This window comes from Sorex araneus, chromosome 6 (assembly GCF_027595985.1).
Source record: "Sorex araneus isolate mSorAra2 chromosome 6, mSorAra2.pri, whole genome shotgun sequence".
NCBI classification, from domain to species: domain Eukaryota; kingdom Metazoa; phylum Chordata; class Mammalia; order Eulipotyphla; family Soricidae; genus Sorex; species Sorex araneus.
Genome location: NC_073307.1, coordinates 100,322,362 through 100,350,188, shown reverse-complemented (window position 1 = coordinate 100,350,188; position 27,827 = coordinate 100,322,362). Strand labels below are relative to the sequence as shown.

General features: G+C 44.0%; 1 protein-coding gene and 1 pseudogene across 4 annotated transcripts in view; both read left to right on the top strand.

Annotated features, from left to right (window-relative positions):
- Nucleotides 1-553: 553 nt before the first annotated feature.
- LOC129406297 (small nucleolar RNA SNORA72) lies at nt 554-674 on the top strand (annotated as a pseudogene).
- A 4,558-nt stretch (nt 675-5,232) lies between these two features.
- The window catches only part of LOC101540601 (DNA polymerase delta 3, accessory subunit), a 49,240-nt gene continuing 26,645 nt past the window's right edge, over nt 5,233-27,827 (top strand). For 2 of the 4 annotated variants that reach the window (XM_055143513.1, XM_055143511.1), the window contains exons 1-5: nt 5,233-5,394; nt 6,247-6,302; nt 15,690-15,792; nt 21,953-21,992; nt 26,174-26,306. In XM_055143513.1, the coding sequence (XP_054999488.1) occupies nt 5,335-5,394; nt 6,247-6,302; nt 15,690-15,792; nt 21,953-21,992; nt 26,174-26,306 (392 nt within the window). In that variant the 5' untranslated portion in view covers nt 5,233-5,334. Of the gene's footprint in view, nt 5,395-5,816; nt 5,836-6,246; nt 6,303-15,689; nt 15,793-21,952; nt 21,993-26,173; nt 26,307-27,827 lie in introns of those variants that run through there. The other 2 variants (XM_055143515.1, XM_055143514.1) reach the window with 2 other exon arrangements.

Here is a 27,827-nt window from a genome sequence, read left to right as displayed (position 1 = left end):
GAGTAATTCCTGAGTGCAAAGCCAGGAGTAACCCCTGAGCATCGCTGGGTGTGACCCAAAAAGCAAAAAAAAAAAAAAAAACAAATTATGGATTCCTAATCTGTCTTTGTATCTGGACACAAACATATCCCATAGCCTAGTGGACCTCTCTAGTGGTTATATATACGATTTATTTCCTCTCATAATATGATTTTGCAACTGACACCTTATCTTATTTCCAACCTGACCATATGTTTCTTCTCTACAGTCGACTCAGAAGGAACATATCAGCTGTTGCATTGGTAAGTACAAATCCCAAACACTTCCCACCTGCACTCAGTATTCTGAAAAAGATCTTGATAATCTAAGATTTTTTTAAATGATGTGTAGGATATGGCTCAAGTATGTATCTCACATGAAAAAGGCCTGGGGATGCAGTAGGGGCTAGGGTTGGGGGGCAAGGGGTATGCAGTGGGTGGGAAACAGAGCAAACAGTCGTCCTGGCTCACAGTTGTCTTGGTAACTGGTTTTACCTGGAAGTTTAGAAAACTGATAGGGCATTTTAAAACTGCCCCTGAAAATCGGAGCTATTCTCAATGTTCCGATTAAACATTGCTTTAATAAGACTATGCATGCATCTCTAGATCTAGCTCTTTACCTACCTAGCTCTGGTCTTAGAAATGCTAGCCACAATACTGACATCCCAGTAGGAGCACCCCCATAGGAGCACAACAAATTAGATGGGAAAGTAACAGATGCTAAATAAGCTCTGCAAACAGAAACAGTAATAGAAGGCTCAACCAGCAACAAACAGCTTAGTTAGTCCTCAGACAAGACTTAACAACTCCATGGTGAGGTAAAACCATCTTCCCAAATTTTCTTTTGCTAAACCATTTTTGATAATTCCATTTAAAATCAACTATTTTGAGCCTGCTAAGGGGGCAGCCTTGGCGGGTGGTTGGGTAAAGGGAGACGATGGTGGATGGACGGTGGCGAACTTGGAGTTGGAATATTAAATGCCTGTATTATTAATACCATTAATTAATATTAATACTGTATTATTAATACCATTGTAAACCTCAGTGTTTAAACATAGGATTTTACTTTTTTAATGCTGGTGATAAATAAAACTGTTTCTAAAGCTTTATCTCAACCTCCTTTGGCTCTCGTCTCCAGCTGTCAGCTGACCTTGGCCGTACATTCCATAATCCAATTGATTGAGGGCCTGCACGTTCTCACAAAGCAGCATTTGTTTCTGTTTTTGTTTTTAAAGAGGAAACATAGGGACTGAATCCCGTAGCAGTGGGATTCCTGTGCTTGCCTTGCATATGGTGGACCCCGGAACTCTGCCACAAGCAACCCCTGAATACAGCCAGGAGTAACCCCAGAACATAGGCAAGATGTAGCCCCAACCCCTTCCAAAATGAAATGAAAGAAAATGATAAAAGAGGAAACAGGGGCGTGGTGCTGTTAAAAAGCTGGAACAGAGCACTTTGGTCTCGATTTTTACATATTTTGCACGAAGTGAAAGAGGGGATGATTTGGGATTGGTTCTGGACAGCCAAGACCAGTTTCCCACACTCCCTTTGATCCTGGACAGGTTAGCTGCCTCCTCCTGGTTCTCAGGGCAAAGTTAAGAACTGTTCACTCAATGCAGACTGCACTCCCAGGAGGGAAACTAAGCAAACAGGTGGCCTGCCAGTCAAACCGAGCCTGGAGACAGGAAGTCTTAGATGTCTGAGAATGAATGCAGGAACAAGCTCATGCTCTGAGTGCGTGAGGCCTGGTCCCCAGCATCCAGGAAGAATGCTTGGACAGGTGTATGGACCAAATTCACTTTGTTCTGACCGTCACCTACTCTGGAACTCTGCTCCCACCCCTCCCCTCTATTTCCATACCCCCCACCTCTCTCTCCAAGCCTGCAGCATCCCTGAGGCCAGCAGGCTCTGGGGTTTCCTAATCTAGGAATCTAGGCATCTAGGGCTCCAGCCCACAGTGAGGCTGACTGCTTTTCTCTCCACCCCAGTATTGAGCTCATCTACACCCCCACCCTATTTTTTGCCTGAATCATCAGACTCTCTGAGGCTTGTTGTTTCTGGGGTGCAGTAGGTAAGGCGGTGAGGAAGGCAGTCTACTGTTTGAAACACAAACCTGATGGATTGCTTGGAAATCTAGAGGTTCTTTGTCCTGGCTCCCACTGCAGCATTAGTGACATCACCATCCCTGACAGTTTGAGTCGGCTTCCTTTGATTAGCAAATTCTTTGGTTGATTTCTTTTGTGGGGGTTGGGGATCATGCGAAATGGTGCTTTAAGGGTACCTCTCAACTCAGTGCTTGGGGGATCCTGTGATGCTGTGGATTGAACCTGGGTTCTTTGAGCTAGCTTTCTGATCCCCACTTATTGCTGTTACTTTTTGGTGTGGGGATCACACGTTGTGGTGCTCAGGGATTATTCATGGCTCACAGGTTAGTCCTGACTGTTCTCAGGAGACTGTGTGGTACCCGGGATAGAACCAGGGCCTCCTATGTGAGAAACATGCTCTAACCATTGAACTCTCTTTCCAACCCTGTTTTGGGAGTGCTGCACTTAATCTTTAACACTGATCCTTATCCTTAAAGAAAAGAAAGTGAGGTATCTTTTAGTCTTTCACATTTCAAAAGGGGGAATGATTAGATTCCTGGAAGAAGAGATAATTTTAGATCATTAAGTGCCTCAGTGTTTCCTTTTTAAAAAATTTTATTTTTATAATGTTCTTCACAATAATTTGTTACATTAAATATTCCAACACCAATTTTACCACCATTACGCTTACCCACCACCAGTTTGTATATTCCAATCCTTCCCCCAAAGCAGGATCTAAATAATTTATTTTGTATTCTTTGTTACAAATAATACACTAAAAATGATTTTTAAAATGTCCTTAGTGGAAAGTATGTGAAGATGTATTTCACTTCGAAGCCATTAAGCCCTTATGTAAGAATGAGATGTTGCATGGCCACATTTACTCTGGGAATTCTAAAATTTTAAAGACTGAGGTTAATTTAATTTTTTTTAACTGTATGGTGAGTTTGGAGTCCTAGAGAGATTTATTTTTGAGTTTCTGGATCATGCCTGTTAATGGCGCCAGAGGCAGTTCCTGGGCATGACAGTCAAGTTACCAGAAACACAGGGAAATTCAGGGAAGTCGCCCATGAGACTGGAGATTTCGGGCACAAGTTCCGCATTCCTGTTTTTATCTGCAGATTCACTCATGGGTGAGGCTCGTTCGAGCCTGTGGAAGTCAGTCATGAGTATGGTGCCGATGCAGTTCTGGAGGTTTTCAGCTGCCGGGGCTCTGTTGGGGCAGGGAGGGGAACTCACCCGCCCTCCTCTGGATTGCCCCCGATGAGACAGCCTGGTACAGGGTCTGGAGGCATCTCTATTGTGTATTGTTCTGTGCTCTTTTCCTGGCCTAGTGTTTTCAAAATGAGGATATTTCCATTTCTTTCTGATGATAAAAAGAATACACTTAAAAAATCAAAGTCACACAAGAAAAAAATTATTATGGAAGGGAATAAAGATCAACCAAGAGGCCAAGGCATTTGGAATAGCGCCTGGGATACTGCCCCACCCTCAAGTAAAGCCTGACCCATCCCCAAGGCTGATAGCCTTTCCCCCAAGGGAGCAGATGATAATGCTGTAGAGTATCTGGCACTAGAGTACCTAGCATAAAATATTTATCCTGTATTTTCAAACAAAATCAGTAGCAATTGGTTATTTACAGTACTATATGTCCCAAGCATCACCACCCCAGCCTGACTGACCAAGAAGGCAGAGAGATCTGTGAGGATGGGTTCTGGCCCCAGCACTGCCATGTGTGGCTCCTACTTTAAAAATCATCGTAAAAAAATAATAATAGAAAAAAATTGATGGGGCTGGAGCGATAGCACAGCGGGTAGGGCGTTTGCCTTGCATGCGGCCAACCCAGGTTCGATACCCAGCATCCCATATGGTCCCCTGAGCACCGCCGGGGTGATTCCTGAATGCAGAGCCAGGAGTAACACCTGTGCATTGCCAGGTGTGACCCAAAAAGAAAAAAAAATAATAAAAGATCATCGTAATAGGGACTGGAAAGATAGTACAGCACCTGGGTTTCATCTCCAGCACCTCATATGGTCCCCCAAGACAGCCCGGAGTGATCCATGAGCACAGAGCCAGGAGTAAGCCCTGAGCACAACTGAGTTTGGCACCAAATCTAAAAAAAAACAAAACAAAACATAAATCCAGTTTTTGCCTGCTCCAGCAAATGGATGAACAACGAGACGACAGTGCTACAGTGCTACAGTGGTGCTGGAAATCAAACCGGTGGTCTTATCACGTGCAAGGCAAATGCATCAACCCCTGTTAATCATTCCAGTCCCAAAGGCTATCACTTTCTGTTCAGTTATCTTGTCTTATCTCTCAAGCCTATGGATCAATGGGGAAAACTTAAGTTTCAGTTCCAGTGCTTACTAGTGAACCTGGAAATCCTTTCAAGATTCTTGGTAATGTCATTTACTGGGAACAAACACAATCCATTTGTAAGGTTGCTTTGAAGATTAAATGAAACCCCACCTTCAAAGCACCTGTGACAATAAGTCTGGTATATATGATGTCCAAATACCCAACTATTACTGATTTTGCTTGAATACACAGGATAAATATTTTGTGCTTCTTAGTTTATTATCTTATTTTTGTTTATTACAATTCACTGCTGTGTGCCTACTATTCTAGAAGCACCTGAGCTAGAATTTTTCTTTTTTTGGCTTTTTTTTGGGAGGGGGGAATCATACCCGATGATGCTCAGGGGTTACTACTGGCTCTGCACTTAGGAATCACTCCTGGCAGTGTTGGGGGCGGTGGGGGGGGGACAATATGGAATGCTGGTGATTGAACCCTGGTCGGCCGCAGGTAAGGCAAACGCCCTACCCACTGCACTATTGCTCCGGTCCAGATATTTGTTGAATGTGAAGAAGTCAGGATTATTTTATCAATTTACAGGTGGCCAGACTGTAGCTCCTAAACTGCAGGCACTTTGCTCTGGTGAGAATACCCAGCCGCGAAGACACAACTCGATACCAAGATTCAAGCCCGCCCTCCTTGCCCGCCCACTTCCGGTCACTCCCATTAGCTCCGCCCACATCAGCCGCTTCGCGACTGGTTTAGTCCCTAGGCGGCCGCCGTAGCGCGTCGCCCCCGTTGCCTGGGAGACGACCCGGCCGTGGGAGGGCAGAGAGACGTTTCCCGCCGGCGGGAGCTGCGGCTGCGGTGGCCACAGCGGTGTCCCGAGGGGTGTCCAGAGGGGAGTCCCGCGGCCGCGGGCCCGGCGCTGCGCCATGGCGGACCAGCTCTACCTGGAGAACATAGACGAGTTCGTCACGGACCAGAACAAGATCGTGAGGCGCTCGGGGCCGGGGGGCTGGAGCCGGCGGCGCGGGGCCTGGCGGGGGGCGTGGGGCGTGGGGCGTGCGTGGACCTGGACCTGGCGGGGGCGGGTGGGGGGGCAGCAGCGACAGTTGCCCCCCGCCTCCCGGAGCGCCGGCGACCCCGCTCTGTCCCCCGGACCGCTCTCCGGGCTCTGCTGGGTTTCCCCCCTCGCCCTCCGCCTTCCGGGCGCGCCCCCCGCGGGGTGGGAGGCACCCTGGCCCGGCGGGCGCGGCGGAAGCGCGCGGTCAACTTGGTCATTGGCTGGTTGGGAGAGGGCGAGGGCGTTTGCCAGGTTGCACGCGCCGCCGCCCGTCGCGCCAGCCCGCACCTAGGGCCGGCTTCTCTCGGCCGACGCTGGGGAGGGGGGTGATGGGGAACTGGAGAGCCCAGGTCCATCCCAGCACTCGCAGGTCCAGCGTCCGATGCACGCCCCTCGTCTGCCCTTACCCGATCCTTCAGTGTCTCCGTGCCCTTTGGGGGCCTCAGGGTAACCCAGGAGGGTACTCGGATGGTGAGGTTTTGAGGGTAGGCCCACGGGAAGGACAGGTCTTAGGTAAATAAGGGGGGAATGAGAACCTTTTCTTGCTGTGTATATCCAGCGTTTTCTGTTAGACTCTTGCAGTAATTGATCAGCGAGGCAAAATTCTTAGTATTTGTAAAATGAACATTGCAGTCCCTCCTGCCCAGATGGATGGCTGTTGGTAAAAGTGGGTGGTATTAGTGTTTATAAGGTCATTTAGGAGCAGGAATCTCTGGGCTCTTTGGAACTGAACTACAGTCTGGAATCATCTAATACGGTACTTAAAATTTTTTTTTTGCAGGTGACATACAAATGGCTGAGCTATACGCTAGGGGTTCATGTTAACCAGGCCAAACAGTAAGTCCGGTTTTTCTCTTCCTTCTAGTTATGTTGCAGTTTTTTTGTTTGTTTTTGGCATTCTGTATGGCCTCAAGGATGGAGAATAAAGAACAGTACAATTTTCACCATCTTTTATGATTTTCCTATTAGAATGTAGGTAGATTTACATCAAATATGGGGTGATAAATTTACTGAGTTGATTTGCAGCCTTGCCCTGTGGCTAGCATCACTTTGTTATTTCAAGGGTATTAAACAGGTTGGCCAATTCTAATACTTGAGGCCAATTAAGAAGGTTAGCCAAATTTTACAGTTCAGCTTCTGTGTCTGTTATGTTACATTTTCATTACGTTTTCACCAGTGTGCCTTAGGCCTGTGTGTGTTGGGGTGTCAGTGAAGTGCTTTCATAGGTATTTGAGGTACATAGAGGTTTGATACACTTTTCCTGCAGTGTTCAGCGTTTATTCCTGGCTCAGTGCTCAGGGAACACATATGTATATAAAGCAATGTGTGGTGCAGGAATCAAACTGGTGTCTGTCACATGCAAGGCAAATGCATCAACCCCTATTAATTGCCACTCCCACTCCACCCCACCCTCTGCCTCTGTGGCAGGCACCTTCCTTTTTACTCTCTCTTTACTTTGGCATCATGGTTTGCAATACAGATACTGAGAAGCCATCATGTTTGGTCCTTAGTGTACTTTCAGCACACATATTCCATCCCAAGTGATCCCTCCAACCATCATTGACTTAGTGGTCCCTTCTCCATCCAACTGCTTTATCCCCCAGCTCATGAGGCAGGCTTCCAACCGTGGAGCATTCCCCCTAGCCTTTATCTCTACTCTCCTTGGATGTTAGTCTGATACTATGTTATTTTATATTCCACAAATGAGTGTAGTCATTCTATGTCCCTCTCTGACTCATTTCACTTAGCATGTTACTGTCCATGTCCATTCACTTATAAGCAAATTTCATGATTTCATCTGTTCTAACAACTGCAGAGTATTCCATTGTGTAGATATACCAAAGTTTCTTTGATCAATCGTCTGTTCTCGGGCACTCAGGTAGTTTCCAGATTCTGGCTATTGTGAACAGTGCTGCAATGAACATACAAGTCATTTCTACTGTACATTTTTGCATCCCCATTCTGGGGAAGTGGTATTGCTGTGTCATATGGAAACTCAATTTTTAGTTTTTGGAGGAATGTCCATATTGTTTTCCAAAAAGGCTAGACCAGTCTGCATTGCCACCAACAATAAATGAGATTTCTCCCCGAATCCACACTAGCACTTGTTGTTCCAGAACTTGTTGTTTCAGATCTTTGATGTGTGCTAGTTTATTTTGGAAATTTTTTTTTTTTTTTTGCTTTTTGGGTCACACTCGGCAATGCACAGGGGTTACTCCTGGCTCTGCACTCAGGAATTTCAGGAATTACCCGTGGCGGTGCTCAGGGGACCATATGGGATGCTGGGAATCGAACCCGGGTTGGCCTCGTGCAAGGCAAACGCCCTACCCGCTGTACTATCGCTACAGCCCCTATTTTGGAAATTATTTTAAGATCTGTCTTAGAACAGTAAGCTTGACAAACATGATCCTTCCTGCCATTGACTTATATGATACAATATACAGAAATATAGAAATATAAAATAATGTGATTATATGATATAGAAAAACATTTATAAAATATAAAACATGTGTGATAATGCTATGAAGAATTTAAGGAAGGCATTGTATATTCTAGACTGTCTTGGGAAAAATTATAATGGAACTAGTCAGAAGAAATTAGTAAAATGAGATTAACAGTTAATGGCATTTAGGAGGTACATTTTATAAGAAGTAACATGTTGGGGGCTGGAGAGATAGCACAGCGGGTAGGGCGTTTGCCTTGCACGCGGCCGACCTGGGTTCAAATCCCAGCATCCCATATGGTCCCCTGAACACGGCCAGGGGTAATTCCTGAGTGCAGAGCCAGGAGTAACCCCTGTGCATCGCCAGGTGTGACCCAAAAAGAAAAAAAAAAAGAAGTAACATGTTGACAGTAATATTTTAGACTGTTGCGAATTTTGTTGGTAAATATAAGTTGTTTGGCATACTTGGATAGATAAGCATGTCTAAGATGCAAAATTCTACATTTAATTTTTAATTGTTTGTGCAAGGTTGACCTTGTTACTATCTATTGGAGAACTGGGTCCTGGGGTTGAAGTCAGACATAGTATGGTGGGTGGGTATGCACTTGCCTTGCACATGGCCAACCCAGGTTCCACCCTGACATCACAAGTGGTCCCCTGAGTCACACCAGAAGTGATCCCAGAGCACAGGGCCAGGAGTGGAGTAAATTGTGAGCACTCTCAGGTGCATAATAAATAAATGGAGAGAGACCTGGGGTTGAGCAAATTGTAGCTGGAATACAGCAAGTGCTGCAGTAATGGAGGTTCTGTTAGGTGTTTGAGGGCAAAGGTGCTATGATTGCCAAGGTTTGAACCTAAGGCCACTTTATGTAAAGCACACTACTTTTTTTTGAGAGGTTTTTTTTTTTTTTTTTAGTTGGGGCTGTTTAGGTCAAACCCTGTGGTGCTCAGGAGTTATTCCTGGCTTTGTGCCCAGGAGTGACCCTGGGCAGTGCTCAGGGGACCATCTGTGTTGCTGGAGATCAGACCAGGGTTGGCCACATGTATGGCACATACCTCAACCCCAGTCCATCTCTCTGGCCTTAGGGTAGGAACTTTACTACTCTCTCAAGGTGTCCATTGTAAAATTGAACTACTTTCCTTCCCTCTCTTCCTTCCTTCCTTTCTTTCTTCCTTTTTTTTTTTTTTCCTTCAGGCACACTCAGTCGTGCTGAGGGCTTCCCTCTGGCTCCTGTGCTCTAGGATTACCCCTGGCAGACCCAGGGGACCATATGGGGTGGTGGGGATTGAACCCAGGTCAGCCACATACAAGGCAAACACCTTAACTGCTGTGTTATGAAAAAATTGTTGATTAAATATCACTTGATTTGCATCTGTCCACTTCTTTATGGCAGACTTGGATAATGAATGGAAAGTGGGAGCAGAATTGACACCTGGGAGTGAAATATTGCAACCAAGAGATTTGGAGGGCATAAAGTCAAGCATTGCTTAGGAGGAAGAACTCAGACTTGGCAACTCAGTGGAAAGGGAGAAGGGTAATGACTCCCACATTTCAGGCTTGGGTTGTTTGAGCAGATGTTGTTGTTGTCAGGAGTGGAATGAATGAAATAGACTAGGAGAATGTGTCATAAGAATGTAGAATATGTAGTAAGGTGACACAATCCTGGTGCATCCAGGGTTGCCAATTTTAGCACTGAAAATCCGGCCTCTGGAGACCCCTCCAGCCTGGCAAAGCTAGATGATGGCTGTCTCCTAGTTTAAAAGTGAAGAGAGAGCCCCAGCAGATACAGAAGTGGGAGGAAATCAAATCAAGTAGGAAACAGAAAGCAGATAGTTTGAGGGGAACAGGGGCGCTGGTGCTTTGATTATGAAAGCTAAGAGAGTGGTCAGTGATCAGGGTTTTTAGCTCTCTTTGACAAATGTAACATGTTATGGTGATTCAGTAAATGCTGCTTGAAATAAATAAAAAGTAGATGGCATCTCTCGCCAATTTTATTAAACTTGAGTTATTGAGGGGGAAGTGCCTCCTGTCGGAGCATAGGGATTTCTGTGTTGAGTGTTTAGCAGTCTTAGGTTAGTGACTCTGAGTGGTCATAAAATTGCAATTTCATGAGCTGTACACTTGTGGTCATACATAGTGGTTCTTTTTTGGGGGCATGGTGTGAGTTCACAAAGTAAAATGCAGGGCTGCAGCTGTGATGTGTGTGCTTTGGTGGCCCAGAGTCGCCTCCCTACTTTCCCAGGCCTCCCCAACAGAGACAGGGAGATAGGGAACCACAGCCTGATGGTGGAAATGGCCTGGTTAATGCAGAGCTCTAGAACATCTGAAGGGGGTGAAGGTAAGGACATAGGTGTAATTGGTCATTTACATAGGTAAACATTTGGTGGAGGAAATTTTTTTTTAATTATTTTATTTTATTTATTTATTTTATTGAATCACCATGTGGAAAGTTACAAAACTTTCAGGCTTAAGTCTTAGTTATACAATGCTCGAACACCCATCCCTTCACCAGTGCACATATTCCACCACCAAGAATCACAGTATACCTCCCCTCCGCCCCGCCTATGTAGCTGATAAATTTCACTTTACTTTCTCTTTACTTTGATTACATTCAGTATTTCAACAAAAAACTCACTATTATTGTTTGGAGTTTCCCCCCCAACCAAGTCGGACCTGCTGAAAAGGAAGCATTTGATAATTTGTTTTCCATTGCTGAGAATGATGACATATGAGGTCGTGCAGCCACGATAAGCGGCCGCTCGGTTTTGGATTTCTGTATTTTAGTAACTAAGTCCAGAGAAAATTCTGCCAGAAGTTGCATCATTGCAAGCTCGTACCTCTCTGCTACTTTATATTCCACATGTGAGTGCAATCTTTCTATGTATGTCTCTTTCTTTCTGACTCATTTCACTCAACATGATTCTTTCCATGTTGATCCACGTACATGCAAGTTTCATGACTTTATCTTTTCTAACAGCTGCATAGTATTCCATTTTGTAGATGTACCAAAGTTTCTTTAACCAGTCATCTGTTTTTGGGCACTCCGGTTTTTTCCAGATTATGGCTATTGTAAACAGTGCTGCAATGGACATAGAAATGCAGATGTCATTTCTGCTATACCTTTTTGCCTCACCCGGATATATTCCTAGGAGTGGTATTGCTGGATCAAATGGAAGCTCAATTTCTAATTTTTTGAGAAGCGTCCATATTGTTTTCCAAAAGGGCTGATCCAGTCGGCATTCCCACCAGCAGTGAAGGAGAGTCCCTTTCTCCCTACATCCACACCAACACTGGTTGCTTTCGTTTTTGTTTTTTTTTTAATAATGGGATGTGGGCCAGTCTCTGTGGTGTGAGATGTGGTGTGAGTCTCATTGTTGTTTTGATCTGCATCTCCCTGATGATTAGTGATGTCGAGCATTTTCTCATGTGCCTCTCAGCCATTCGAATTTCTTCTTTGGGAAAGTTTCTGTTCATTTCATCACCTCATTTTTTGATCGGGTCGGCAGTTTTCTTCTTGTGGAGTTCAACCAGTGCATTGTGTTTTTTTGTTTTGTTTTGTTTTGTTTTTTGGGTCACACCTGGCAATGCACAGGGGTTACTCCTGGCTCTGCACTCAGAAACCACCCCTGGCGGTGCTCAGGGGACCATATGGGATGCTGGGAATCAAACCCGGGTCGGCCGCGTGCAAGGCAAATGCCCTACCCGCTGTGCTATCGCTCCAGCCCCTAAACCAGTGCATTGTGTATCCTTAATATCAACCCTTTATCGAATGGGTACTGGGTAAATATCCTTTCCCATTCTGTAGACTGTCTTTGTATTTTGGTCACTGTTTTTTTTGAGCTGCAGAAGCTTCTTAGTTTAAGATAGTCCCATTTATTTATCTCTGTTTTCACTTGCTTGGCCAGTGGCGTGTCATCTTTGAAGATACTGTTGGCTTCAATGTCATGGAGAGTTTTGCCTGCCTTGTCTTCAATGTACCTTAGGGATTCTGGTCTGATGTTGCGGTCTTTAATCCATTTTGATCTGACTTTTGTACATGGTGATAGGTGGAGATCTAAGCCCATTTTTTTGCCTGTAGCTGTCCAGTTTTGCCAGCATAATTTGTTAAACATGCTTTCCTTCCTCCACTTCACATTTCTTGCTCCCTTATCAAAGATTAGATGATCATATATTTGGGGATATGTGTCAGAGTATTCAACCCTGTTCCATTGGTCTGCAGCTGTGCCTTTGTTCCAGTACCATGCTGTTTTAATTACTACTGCTTTATAGTAGAGTTTGAAGTTGGGGAGGTTGACTCCTCTCATTTTCTTTTTCCCAAGAATTGCTTTAGCTATTCATGGGGGCTTATTGTTCCATATGAATTTCAGGAGTGCTTACTCCATTTCTTTGAAGAATGTCAAGGGTATCCTCATAGGAATCGCATTGAATTTGTATAATGCTTTGGGGAGTATTGCCATTTTGACAATATTAATTCTTCCAATCCATGAGCAGGGGATATCTTTCCATTTCCTCATGTCCTCTTTTATTTCCCGAAGTAGCATTTTGTAGTTCATTATACAAGTCCTTTACCTCCTTAGTTAAGCTGATTCCAAGGTACTTGATTTTTTGAGGCACAATTGTGAACGGGATTGCTTTTGTCACGATGCTTTCTTCTCTCTCATTATTTGCATATAGGAAAGCCATGGACTTTTGGGTATTGATTTTATAGCCTGCAACTTTGTTTCTAGGAGTTTCTTGGTAGAGGTTTTAGGGTTCTCTGAGTATAGTATCATATCATCTGCAAATAGTGAGAGCTTGTTATCTTCCTTTCCTACCTGAATGCCCTAAATATCTTTTTCTTGCCTAATCGCTATTGCAAGTACTTCCAGTACTATATTGAACAGAAGTGGAGAGAGTGGGCATCCTTGTCTTATCCCTGTTCTTAGAGGGAAGGCTCTTAGTTTTTCCCCATCGAGGATGCTTGCTGTAGGCTTGTGATAAACGGCTTTGACTATATTGAGGAAAGTCCCTTCTATACCCGTGGTGGAGGAAATTCTTTTGGGGAGATTAACTCTGTCTCCCAGGGACATCTACATTACTTTTATCTTTCCCTCTAGTTATGTAGGTTATCAATACTTGCAGTTGTTTGGATAAGCACAGTAAGAGACAAGGATCCCCAAACTTAGTTCTCTGGGCGATGAGAGCAAGCAAGGCTATTTAACATTTAGTTCTCTGGGTTCTGAGAACAAGCAAGGCTTTTACCATAAACCCCAGACTAAGTCCTCGGGCCAGTTCAGCTTGTCCTTCCCCATGGGGGTCCTGTCTCTTAAGGCATAACAGTTCACATCAAGATCAAGCATTTATGCTTTCTAGAATGCCCTATTTCGATGCCAGAGTAGCTTTGCCACTTGCCTCGGGTCCATTCCAGTCCCACAGCAGGATCTCCCTTTTGGGGTGTTTGGACCCATAGCAACTAAAGCCTGAGTTATGACCAAGTAATTATGCCCAGGAGTAGATATATCTCAGAGTCAATCAACTCCCGAATATTAGGAGCATAGCATTGATGATCTTTCTGTGTTTAATCAAAGAACATTGCCCTATAATAAATTATAAAAAGGTTACAGGGGAAATAGAAAAACAGGTACAGATACACAGTACTTCAGATACAAAGCAGTACTGATGCAAAGTTCAGATATACCAGAAAGTTTTGACTTACAAGTAATCAAGACTGAGTTGGGGAGCTGTGACAATGAGGTAAAATACAAAGGAAAGGTTAAAGTTAAACTTTTTTTTTTTAATTTATTCTTTTATTGAATCACCATGTGGAAAGTTAAAAAGCTTTCAGGTTTAAGTCCCAGTTATACAATCCTCGAACACCCATCCCTTCACCAGTACACATATTCCACCACAAAGAATAAATTAGAGATAGCAGCAAGGGCTCGAGAAGCTTCTCTGGGAGCAGGAAAAGGGGCAACTCACTGATGAAGCCTAAAGCATTTATGGTTAATATTCATCAGCATGGTGGTTGGAGGTGGCGTGTATTGGACTACACCTGGCAGTACTCAGGCCTGCTTCTGGCTCTGTGCTCAGAGGTTACTTCTGGTGGTGCTTGGGGTCTATGAGTAGTGCCAGGGATTGAACCAGGATTGATCATGTGCAGGGCAAGCACCTAAACTCTTGGCTGTCTAAAATGGCTCTTAATGTTTAGAGCAATGAGTCCTTTTGAGGATCTAAATCCTCAAACTGTCTCCTTCTCCCCCAAAAGCATATATACATTTTGTTTACAACTTGGGGTGTTGGGGAGAGCTTATAGATGGACACACGAACCATAGGTTGTGAGAATCAATACAATCCTATTTTATTGATGATGATGATGATGATGATTAATGGACTAGAGCAATAGCACAGCGGGTAGGGCCTTTGCCTTGGCATGCAGCTGACCCAGGTTCAATTCCTCTGTCCCTCTCGGAGAGCCTGGCAAGCTATTAAGAGTATTCCCTCCACATGGCAGAGCCTAAGCAAGCTACCTGTGGCGTATTAGATATGCCAAAAACAGTAATAACAAGTCTCTCAATGGAAACGTTACTGGTGCCCGCTCAAGCAAATTGATGAACAATGGAACAACAGTGCTACAGTGCTATTATTAATAATAATTACTAGTAATAATAATAATATTGTTAATATTATTATTATTTTGCTTTTTGGGTCACACCCAGCGATGCTCAGGGGTTACTCCTGGCTTTGCACTCAGGAATTGCTCCTGGCAGTGCTTGGGAGACCATATGGGATGCCGGGGATCGAACCCGGGTCGGCCGCGTGCAAGGCAAACGCCCTACCGCTGTGCTGTCACTCCGACCCCTAGTAATTATTATTGATAATTACTAATATTAAATTATTTTAATAATAATTATTAAAAGGTCCTGAAAAATTACTTAACTCCTAGAATCACATAGCTTATAATGTAACTGCTGTTTTTTCCTTCTCCTGTCTTTTCTTCCTCTTTCTTTTTCTTCCTCTTCCTTCTATTGTCCCTCCTCCTCCTTATCATTATTATTATCATCAGCAGCATTATTCTTTTGGACCTCCCAAGCATTGCTCAGGAGGCCCAGAAGCCACTCAGTGGTACTTGACCTACTTGATCAGTGGTTCTGTGTAAGGGCCCAAAGATGCAGTTCTGGGGCTGGAGCAATAGCACAGTGGGTAGGGTGTTTGCCTTGCATGCAGCCAACCTGGGTTCGATTCCCAGCATCCCATATGATCCCCTGAGCACCGCCAGGATTGATCCCTTAGTGCATGAGCCAGGAGTAACCCCGGAGCATTGCCGGGTGTGACCCAAAAAGCAAAAAACCAAACAAACAAAAGATGCAGTTCTTAAGGGGGTCTCAAGGGACCAAATGTGGCTCAGGCACTTGTTATACCCTAACTTGTTCTATCTCCCTCCTGAGTTCATTCTTGATTCAACTGTTCTATTATTACATGTCATTGTCACTGCAAGCAGGTTCAATTCTCATTGGATTCCTTTTATTTCTGTTACTTGATCACTGCCAAATCAATACAAGTTGATCCCAACACTTTTATCTTCCTTCCTTCCTTCCTTCCTTCCTTCCTTCCTTCCTTCCTTCCTTCCTTCCTCCCTCCCTCCCTCCCTCCCTCCCTCCCTCCCTCCCTCCCTCCTTCCCTCCGTCCTTCCTTCCTTCCTTCCTACCTGCATGTGCATGTCCTTAAAGGACAAATTAAGAGTCAGTGGGCAAGTTAAAAATGAAAACTTTCACTAATGACTCATGCTTTTTGTTTGGAACAGGATGCTGTATGATTATGTTGAAAGGAAGCGGAAGGAAAATTCAGGAGCTCAGTTGCATGTAACCTACTTAGTATCTGGCAGTCTCATTACGAATGGACATTCGGTAAGTTTGCTCAAATCTTATCATGAATTTAGATGTATCTGATCTGTGGACAGTGTTCCGTAACATGAGAGGAGGAAGCTAAGGGAAACTATGATGTAGGTTTTTTTGTGTTTTTTTTTGCTGGAGGAGCAGTTTTGGGCTATAGGGGGCAGTGCAGCTTTGAGACAAGGTCATTATTATGGAAGTTTAAAAAAATTACTGAAAAATGATTATTTTGAATCTTTTGTTTGTTTGTTTTGGGAGCTACACCTAGCGGTGCTCAGGGCTTACTCCTGGCTCTGCATTCAGGAGTGATCTCTGGTGGTGCTCAGAGCAGCATTGAGCTGGGATTGAACCAGGGATTGAATTCAGGTAGGCCATGTACAAGGCAAGTCCTTAACCTCTACACTATCTTTCTTGCCCTATTTTGGGTGTTTTTTAAAAAATACCTTAAATTTTGGAAAGTTTGGGTAGTTTCATGACTATGTTGCAGAGACCATTTTTATAAGATTTTCTTAGATAGTAAGACATTTAGAGACTGTTTCTGGGGGTAAAGTGATAGTACAGCAGATAGGTCACTTTCCTTGCATGTGGTTGGCCTGAGTTCAATCTCCAGCATCCCATATGGTCCCCTAAGGAACACCAGGAGTAATTTCTGAGTGCAGAGCGAGGAGAAACATCTGAGCATTACTAGGTGTGATCCAAACACCACCCCACCTCCGTCCCCCAGATAGACTGTTCTGTTAGTCTTCTCTTTTCCTCAGGAATGTATATTGGGGTTTATTAGTTGTCAAGCCACAAACTTGACATTCATAAAGTGTAATTTAACTTTGTTTTTTGGGCTGCTTTGCCTGTGCTCAGGGTTTACTCCTAGCTCTGACCTCTGGGATCACTCCTGGTGGGACTTGAAAGACGATCGGGGTCTTCCAAGAGGATCAAACCTGGTCCAGCCATGTGCAAGGAAAGTGCTTTACCCATTGTTCTCTCTCTCCTCTCTCTGGTACCCCATATGGTTCTCTGAGGCCCACCAGAAGTGGCCCATAAAACAACTGAACTTGATTTTACCTTGAGCCTTTAGTTGGAAGACGTAGTCTGAGTGGCCGAAGAATGGAGTGTTGTTAGGGAGCTGAGCTAATATTCTTGTTTATCTTTTTATCATTCCCTCTGATACCTGGTAGACATGTAACGATCAATGCAAGTTGCTGCTATTTTCATCATCCTAACCACAAAATTATCTCCAGTCTCAGTTTCTCAGCTCTGTTCCATGCCCCTCTCTGGGACACAGGGATCCTTTTACACCCCTGAATGCTGCTTCACGTGGTCTAAAAACCAGCGCGCCCCCCCCCCACCGTCCCCAATTTTATAGATCTTCTGTAATAGGCTTCAAGGTTAAAAATTTTGTTTCAGGAGCCAGGGAGATAGGAGTTATGGTGTAGCTCTTATATTTGCCTGATTTGAGTTTGATCATATGCATCACCATCGCACCCTTCTCCCCGCCCCCCCAAGAATCATTGTGAGTGGGTCCTGGACCCCAAGTGTGGTTTGGGAGATCCCTCCCTATGTTCAAAATTAATTAAAGAGTATGTGTTTTAAGATAAAACTCTCCATTTTTGTTCTGATTACATGAAAGTTTTTTTTAAGAGACAATACATGGCAGTGTTCAGAAGTGGTGTGGTGCCAGGGATTGAACACTGGACCTTGCACATACCAGACACTTGCACTGTCTCCCTCGCCCATAACAGCAAATTGCGATGGATCCTTGGATAGCTTTAGGATTGTTCTTTCAGGATTTAGGGTATTCTTGAAAGAACCCTTAAAAATGCATTCAAGTTACTTATCACAGGGCATTTGTGGTGGCAGCTTGGGCCCAGGGATCACTCCTGGTGGGACTCCGTGGACCATATGCAGAGCTGGAGTCAGTTGTGCACTAGGCGAGCATCTTAATCCCTGTACTATCTGGCCCCGTGATTTCTGGTTTTTGTGTTTTTGGCAGGGTTGGGGGGCTTGGGCCTATCCGGCAGTACATGGGGTTTACTTTCCAGCAGTGCTCGCTCAGGGGACACTCACTTCCAGGGAGCAAACCCAGGCTCCCACATACAAAGCCCCAACTCTCCTCAGCACATCTGAGGCCATTTTTTGAATGTTTGGAGTTTTTTTGTTTTGAGGCCACACCTTGTTTCCGTGCTTAGGGCTCACTCCTAGTGGTGCTTGGGGACTATATGTGGTACCAGGGATAGAAACAGGTACCGCTCTGGAGGGATGGGTGATGGAACACTGACTGAGACCTAGTCATGAATAGCTTTGTAATGTTGATTCAATTAAAAACAGAAACAAATGTTGGGTCCCAGTCTGTTTTCCACGTGCCCATCATCAGGTACCATTTTCTGGGCTGGAGAGAAAGTGCCGGGTTAGGGCACTTGCCGTGTGCGTGGTTGATCCCTTTGGTTTCCAGCAGCACGTGCTTCCCACAACTTTCCCTCCCCTCCAGTTTTTTTCTCTGTCTGGCTTATTGATGTTCTTCTGTTTCTGAATTTTAATTCGACCCCCCCCCTTTTTTTTTTTTTAAGAAGCAACAATACATTTTCAAATAAAACCTTAATCAGAATTTTGGCATATAAAATATATCCTGAGTAGGGTTGCAGTGCCGATAAGCAAATTCACTAGGTTTTATTAACTAGTGAGGGTTCTAATTCTGTCATTTCTTCTGCATTTATTGGCTACAATTTATTTTTTATAAAGAATTTTCATCAACTAGCCGTATTTTCTTTCCTTTCTGAAATGCTCAGGGGCTTCTCCCAGCACGGCCCCCTTTTGTGGCTCTTGAACTCATTAGTCCTTTTTAACACGGAATCTGAGCCCTGTGTTGGTCTGCTTTGTTTTAGCACCAGCAAGCTGCCATTTCCAGTGTGTTGTGGATAGTTTCTCATACTTTTTCTCATCAACTTTGTCTTTTTTTTTTTTGGTTGTATAATTCTGTAGAAAATGACTTTTTTAGAAATGCCTATTTAACTTTTTTTAAAAAAGAAAATGCGTTATGAATACATACTCATACTCTTAGTTCAAACTTATAATTGCATTCTTAAAACTTAATTTTATGTTGCTTTTATGTTGTGATTTATGGTGGTTCCTAACATATGTATTTGCTTTAGCCAGTTAATGAGATTTAGAAAAGCAAAACAAATATTGTAGTATGTTAACTAAAAACAATTAAAGATTACTTTATAGTTCTTTTTTGGTCCTAGTACGAATGCAGTTATCCTCTATTTTAGAATCACTTGAAATAATTCCTCCTGCTAATTCTGCATAATATGTTTTATTTTTGCCCCAGTTTCAGTTTAATATCTTTGTCCTTTTTTCTATTTTTATTCATTTTGTGTTTTTCTCCCATTGTTTATATATACATATATATATAATACATATATCATGTATAGCATAGGTATATTACACAACACATTGAAATAGAGGTAGCTAGATACATACATACATACGTGTATATTTTTTATGGTGCTGTGGATGAACCCAGGACCTCACACATGCAAGGCAAGTACTCTACAAATGAGCTACATACCTGGCCCAGAATATATTTTCGATACAAGCAAACATTCTTAACCACCTTTATCAGATAAATGGGCGCATACTTTGCTTTTCTTGATGTTAGATCCTGAGCAGCACTTCAGCAGTCACAGAAACATTTCTCGTTGCTTAGACAGGCACGTGCTTCTGCACTGACTGGTACACACTAGGGTACCCAGCAGCCTCTTGCTGATAATTATGTGATAATATATAGTCCTTGGCTTTTTCAGTGGCGCTGTAGCAAATAGTTCTGTGTATATTTATTTTGTGTATTTTTGTATATTTTGAGAGCTGCATTCTAGAAGTAAGGTACATAGGTGAGATTCTGTTGGGTATTGCCAAATTTTCCATCCTATCAACAATGTGTGGGAGATAGGTTTCCATATAACACACACCGTTGTGTATTTTGGGCCTATTTACTTTTGCAATGAATTTCTCTGTGCATACCTTTTGCTTCCTTTTTTTTTTTTTTTTTTTTTTTTTTTGGCTTTTTGGGTCACACCTGGCGATGCACAGGGGTTACTCCTGGCTCTGCACTCAGGAATTACCCCTGGCCGTGCTCAGGGGACCATATGGGATGCTGGGATTTGAACCCGGGTCGGCCGCGTGCAAGGCAAACGCCCTACCCGCTGTGCTATCTCTCCAGCCCCTTGCTTCCTTTTTTAAAGGTATATTAGTCTTTGTTTTCTCTGTGAGTGTGTGTGTGTGTGTGTGTGTGTGTGTGTGTGTGTGTGTGTGTGTGTGTGTTTTAGAAGCTCTATATTAATCCTTTGTTGTATATCTACATATCTTTTCCAACTTTACCTTTCTTTTTTGAGTATATGAAAATTTATTACTACTGTGTTTTCAAAACTTGTGATCTTGGTTTTTCTTTCTTGCCTTTGTGTAAGGCCAAACAAAAGAGACGCATTTGCTACTTGAAACCTCAAGGCGGCTCTGCAGTGTGTCACCCAGAGCGTGCCTTCTGTGACCAAATCCAGCAACCAAAACTGCATTGTTTTCCTCAGTAAAATTCAAGCAGCCATAGTCGGGTACAAAACTGAGCTTTATTTTGCCATTCTTCATCAGCTGAACTTGGGCACACTGTCTAACTGCAGAATTGGGCTGTTTGGCCTCAACTCCCAGCTTCCTCCAGCACAATCCCCTTTGCATGGGAAGCACCTCCAGAAGGGTTGGCCTTCAGGGCTGTGCTCAAGTGTGCGTTCCTGTATGTACTGTTTGTCACTGCTGCAGAGCTTCCGGGCAGCCTGAAGACCAGCGCTGACCATTTGGCCTGTAGCATGGGCCTGAGCAGAAGAGCCACCTTGTTCTTTGTTCTTTGCCTAGTTTGGGGAGCTTTTTGGTTAATGAAAAGTGATTTGTTTTTATATGTAGCTTATTTCTAGATTTTTGAAGTTCTGCTTTGAAAGTTTTTCTTTTTTTTTTTTTCTGAAGGGGGGTCACACCCAGCGATGCACAGGGATTACTCCTGGCTCTGCACTCAGGAATTACTCCTGGCAGTGCTCAGGGGACCATATGGGATGCTGGGAATCAAACTCAGGTCGGCTGCGTGCAAGACAAACACCCTACTCGCTGTGCTATAACTCCAGCCCCCTAAAGTTATTCCTTTTTCATGTATGATTTTTTTTGTTGTTATTCTGTTCTACTTGTTTTTGGCTTAGGACCACACCTCACAGTACTTATTAGGTGTTACTGCTCTTGTTTTGGGGGTCCCTCCTGGAGATGTTCAGGCAACCAGGTGGTGCCAGAAATCACTAATTTTTGCTTGTAGCTTCCTTATTTCTGCTCTCATCCTCTTGTTTTATAGCAGTCCATTCCATTGTTTCTTTGAGCTCCTTAAATATCCTCAACATTTCCTCTCTGAAGTCTCTATAAGAGAGGTCATATAACTGGCTTTCACTGGTTGAGTTTTCAGGACTACCATCTTGGGTCACAGCGCATAGTGGGGTTCTTTGTCACTTTCCCATTGTGCCTTTGCACCCTGGAGATAAGTTTTGTGTGTTTTTGTGTGGCTGAATGTCTAGAGTCAGATTCTGAGATGTGATGAAGTGAAGAAATGGGCGACCGCATTATAGCTGCGCACTTCAGGGCTCCTGATTGGGCAAAACGGTGCAGATCTGAGTGCAGCTTTCTAGTTGTGAATTCGGGGACATCAACCCTTTTCATAGTTGTTTTGATGGCAGGCTTCATATACTCTGGGCTCCAGGGCTTGCAGGGGTCTTGCATGTCAGTTGTGTGGGGAGCCAGAGGCCGCATGCTCTTGGAGGAGGTGGAGGGGGGGCGGTCACAGCGCAGTGCCACAGAACTCGCACACTGCATGGGGGGGGCAGGAGTGGCCCTAGCCCCCCAACCCCTCCGGGTGGGGTCCCCACAACAACAGCAATAAAAAAGAATTTATTCAGACACGGGAGGCGCATCCAGCAAAGTGGAAGCCAATAAAGGCAAAGTGGAAAGCTAAAAAAAAAAAAGAAGAAGAATTTATTCAATGGTAGCAATTTTGGGGTAGCTGGTATTTCTAATTTCACATCCAAGTTCCACTATTACTGTCAAGGAAACAGATTTGCAAGTCTCCTGTTTTCAACACTGATAAAGTGTTATTTCCTTCTAGTGCCACAAGGTTGCAGTAGTGAGAGAAGAGAACTTGGAAGGTAAGTGTTTCAGCCGCTAAACAAAATATCACAACTTTGGCATAGGTATGATTGAAAAATCTGCTCCTAACATCTGCAGTCATTAGATCACTATTTAAAGTGCAACATACTTCTTTTATTAATAATGTCCCCCTGCCTTGGAAATCAGTAAAGCTGCTGACATTGATAAAGCACATACACCAGAGCATTTTAGAGTTCCTGACAGGTGAAAAGTATCATAAATACTATTAGGGACACCTCATCACTGTAAAGACAGGGACCCAGGAGTCTTGTGTTGTAGCTTTTTTGATTTGTTTTGGGGCCACACCTAGTGATCCTCAGGGGTTACTCCTGGTTCTGCACTCAGAAATCACTCCTAGTGGTGCTCAGGGGACCATATAGAATGTTGGGTTAGCCGCATGCAAGGCCTTAACCTGCTGTACTATCTCTCCAGCCCCAACTTATATTGTAATAATATAAAAATAGCACTGTAGCACTGTCATCCCGTTGTTCATTGATTTGCTCGAGTGGGCACCAGTAACGTCTCCATTGTGAGACTTGTTACTGTTTTTGGCATATTGAATATGCCACGGGTAGCTTGCCAGGCTCTCCGTGCGGGCAAGATACTCTTGGTAGCTTGCTGGGCTCTCTGAGAGGGACGGAGGAATTGAACCCAGGTCAGCCGCGTGCAAGACAAACACCCTACCCGCTGTGCTATCACTCTAGTCCAATATAACAATAAAAATAAAAAATGTTCTTCAAATGTTAGACTTAATATAGCTTTTTTTTTTTTACTTTTTTTTTTTTTTTTTGCTTTTTTGGGTCACACCCGGCGATGCACGAGGTTACTCCTGGCTTTGCACTCAGGAATCACCCCTGGCGTTGCTCAGGGGACCATATGGGATGCTGGGAACCGAACCCGGGTCGGCCGCGTGCAAGGCAAATGCCCTACCCGCTGTGCTATCACTCCAGCCCCAAATATAGCTTTTAAATTAAACTTTTCCACTCATTTCAAGAGTGACTGAGCTCGCCAGGTGTTGCTTTGGGAGCCCTGCTGGTGATCCTCAGCCTGTGAGGCCTGTCTGCTCAGCGCTAGGTCTGACCCCGAGACTCATGGCTGCTCAGGCCAGCCGTGATGAGGTCATTTCAAGATTTTGCATGCTACTGTTTTATTTAAAAGCCCAACTCTGGGGCTGGACAAGGATTGCCTTGCATGTAGCTGACCCTGGTTTGAATCCTCATCACCACATATGGTTCCCCGAGCACTGCCAAGGATCACTCCTGAGCACAGAGCCAGGAATAGCCCCTGAGCACTGCAGTGTATGGCCCCAAAACAAAAGAACAAAACATATAAACCTAATTCAAATTAGTTTAATATCAGGGTCCGTATGATCTCAGGCTTGTTTTAAGACAAATCCTGCACTGGTATATAAGAACACATGGGGGCTGGAGTGATAGCACAGCGGGTAGGGCATTTGCCTTGCACGCGGCCAACCCAGGTTCGAATCCCAGCATCCCATATGGTCCCCTGAGCACCGCCAGGGGTAATTCCTGAGTGCAGAGCCAGGAGTAACCCCTGTGCATCGCCAGGTGTGACCCAAAAAGCAAAAAAAAAAAAAAAAAAAAAAACACATGTCTTTGGAGTCATTTTCTAGTTTATTAATCTTGGCGGTGGAGATACCTTTTTCTGAGTTACCACAGTGTTAGACAAAGCAAGATATATCCATGCAGCAGATTACACAATGATACCTACTCTTACATACAAGCTCCGTGCAGGCACTGAGGCTGTGGGACAAATGTGGAGTCTCTTTACCTTGTGAAACCTAAAGTTTTTTTTATGATCTTTGGTTTTCTCCTGCAGACTTAGCTAAATAACAACATTTTTGTTATAGTATTTTTGTCATTAATCTAAAGTTGAATTATATAAGTGAGTTCACAGTAACTATTACTTATTCCTCTTAATTATTTGCTAGGAGTGTTTGTTTGGGGCCACACTCAGGTATGCTCTGGGGCCAGCATGGTGTTTGGGGGGTCATTTATCGTTATTCTGGGAGCCCTGATGGTGCTGGGGACTGAACCCAGGTCTTTTGCATATTGATTTTGCTATCTGACCCTTTATTAGGTAGTGTGAAGTTTGTCCTTGGTTAAAAAAAAAAAAGGCAAAACCCTCCATGACATTGAAGCTAAAGGTATCTTCAAAGATGACACACCACAGATTAAACAAGTGGAAACAGATAAAATGGGACTGTCTTAAACTAAGAAGCCTCTGTACCTCAAAAGGTACCATCACCAGAATACAAAAACAATCTGCAGAATGGGAAAGGATATTCACCCAGTACCCATCTGATAAGGGGCTGATAACAAGGATATACAAGGCACTGATTGAACTCTACAAGAAGAAAACATCCAACCCCATCAAAAAATGGGGCAATGAAATTAACAGAAACTTTCTCAGAGAAGAAATCCGAATGGCCAAAAGGCAGATGAAAAAATGCTCTTCACACTAATTATCAGGGACATGCAGATCAAAACAACAAAGAGATACTATCTCACACCACAGAGACTGTCCCACATCCAAAAGAACAAAAGCAACTGGTATTGGCGAGGATGTGGGGAGAAAGGGACCCTCCTTCACTGCTGGTAGGAATGCCAACTGGTTCAACCCCTTTGGAAAACCGTATGGATGCTTCTCAAAAAATTAGAAATTGAGCTCCCATCTGATCCAGCAATACTACTTCTGGGAATATATCCCGGAGATGCAAAAAAGTATAGTTGAAATGACATCTGCACTTGTATGTCCATTGCAGCACTGGTTTTTTTTTGTTTGTTTTTTTTTTTGCTTTTTGGGTCACACCTGGTGATGCACAGGGGTTACTCCTGGCTCTGCACTCAGGAATCACTCCTGGTGGTGCTCAGGGGACCATATGGGATGCTGGGAATCGAACCCGGGTCGGCCGCGTGCAAGGCAAATGCCCTACCCGCTGTGCTATTGCTCCAGCCCCAGCACTGTTTACAGTAGCCAGAATCTGGAAAAGACCCAAGTGCCTGAGAACAGATGACTGGTTAAAGAAACTTTGGTACATCTACACAATGGAATACTATGCAGCTGTTATAAAGGATGAAGTCATGAAATTTCCATATAAGTGGATCCGCATGGAGAGTATCGTGTCAAGTGAAATGAGTCAGAAAGAGAGGGACAGACATAGAAAGATTGCACTCATTTGTGGAATATAAAGTAACAGAATGCAAGACTTACACCCAAGAATAGTAGAGATGTGTACCAGGAGAATTGCTCCATGGCTTGGAAGCCGGTCTCGTATGCTAGGGGAAAAGGCAGCTCAGATAGAGAAGGGATCACCAAGTAAAGGGTGCTTGGAGGGCCCGCTCGTCATTGAAGATGTGAGCTGAAAGTAGACTATAGACTGACATGACGACCACTCAATACCTATATTGCAAACCACAACACCCAAAAGGAAAGAGAAAGCAAAAGGGAATGACCTGCCATGGGAGGGGTGGGGGGAGTGAGGGGAGGGATACTGGGATGGATCATTGGTGGCAGAGAATGGGCACTGGTGGGGGCTGGAGCGATAGCACAACGGGTAGGGCGTTTGCCTTGCACGTGGTCGACCTGGGGTTCTATTCCCAGCATCCCATATGGTCCTCTGAGCACCACTAGGGGTAATTCCTGAGTGTAGAGCCAGGAATGACCCCTGTGCATCGCCAGGTGTGACCCCAAAAAGCAGAAAAAAAAATGCAGAGAATGGGCACTGGTGGAGGGATGGGTACTCCATCAGTGTATGACTGAAACATAAGCATGAAAGTTTGTAAGTCTGTGACTGTACCTCACAGTGATTTATGTAAAAATAAAATTTTTTTAAAAATCATGATAATCATCAGTCACTAATTAATATTTACCAAGTGTGGTAATCATCAATCACTAATTAATGTTCTAAGTGTCCCCGGGTGAGTGATCCCCTCACAGGTGCTGTGCTTAGAGCTGACTCACCACCACCTACCTTGTCATAATGTCCCGTTGCAGACAGATGAGTTCTATCTCTCTGCGTATGTGGCTGTTTGGCCTTTGCGCACTCTTGGACCACCGCAGGTTGCAAATGGTTTTAATGCAGAAGAGTGTCTTGTTAAAGCTCCTCCCTGTTATGAGGCGTGTGTATTGACAGGCTGCTTTTCCTGTTGACTTGTAGCAGTGAAGTCCAAGCTCGCGGTGACTGCCAGCGTCCATGTGTACAGCATCCAGAAAGCCATGCTGAAGGACAGTGGGCCTCTGTTCAACACCGACTATGACATCCTTAAAAGCAACTTGCAGAACTGCAGCAAGTGAGTGCCTTCATGTTCCATGTGGGCTTCTTTACGAATTGATTTTGCAAGATGTTTACACAGTGGCAGCCTCTTAAGAGAGAGTGCCAAGTCTAGTAAAACCCCATTTATCTTGCAGCAAGACACATGCCTGGTTTTATTAGTACATCATAAGGTGAAAAATAGCAGCCACAGCCCATATTGAAATCCCCAGTGGACTCTCCATAAATCTCTTTCTCATATATTTATCCTGTCACCACCACCAGAAATGTTTGTTGTGCCCCCTTGTTACTCCCTCACCCCAATTTCTACCTGTCTAAATCTTATCCCATCCTTCAAGAACCAGTTCAAATCTTGTCCTTTCCAATACTATTCCGTATTTGACCTACCTTTGCCTTCTATACGAAAACAATATGTTCTTGATCTTCCTCAGCCAGGACCAGATCTTATTTATCTTTTTATTTTTATCTTCTCCCTCCCCAATCTTGTTCATCTTTTATATTTTTCACAGCCCAGGGTGGTGATGATTAATGCACGTGGGGTTCGGAAAATGATGGTCATGGGAGTGAATTATGGCATTGCTACTTACAATAATGAAGTCTGGTGGCTTTAGACGAGTTGCTTAAGCTATTTGAGCTTTGGTTTTATGTTTAAATCAGCAATTATACTGCCTGCTTTGTGGGGTTTGTGTTGAAGAGTTAGGTCAGATCCCCAAACATATAATGAGCACCTAACTACTTTTAACAGATACTAAGCAGGATCATTGGAATTAATTCAACAGAGATCTGATGAGTATCTGTGACATGCCAAGTACTCCGATGTGAGAGTGTCCTGGTCTCTGTGGTAGTTGTATGGGAGAAGGCACTTACACAGCTTGCTGTAGGGTTGCCTACCCCATTTTGGAGTGGTGTGGAGTTGAGAAAGCAAGTCAAAGAAGGCTTCTTAAATGACCTCTCAGTTGATGTCTTGACCCAGTAACCAGTCAAGGAGAAATAGGAAAGACCAAGCAGAAAGAACCCATGCCGTTGCAGAGCCACTGTAGTTTTCTGACTGATTTTATTAGAGTTAAAGGTAGTAAACAATGAGACAGGAGTGGTGGAGCAGTGAGAATCTATGCTTTGGTTGCTAGGAGAAGGCATGTGGGAGGCCTGAGCTATTACTATAGCAGATAGGGTGGTTTGCCTGGCATGTGGCCAACCTGGCATTCCATATGGTCCCCGAAGCACCACCAGAAGTAAGTCCTGAGTGCAGAGCGAGGAGCAACATCAGGTATGACCCAAAAAGCTGAGAGAAAAGAGAGGGCATGTGGACTTTATTCTGAGAGCACTGGAGAACCATGAAAGTTTTTATTTCTTTTGTTTACATTTTCTTTGCTATCTCAGCAATTGAACCAAGGGCCTCACATATGCAGGGCAAGTGCTCCACTGCTGATCGGTGTCCCCCAACCCACTGAAGATTTTTGAGCAGAGGTGATCAAAATTAGACTGTAGAATGTGAGGTGTGGAAGATAAATCAGAAGGCAGGCCTCATAAAGGAGGTCCA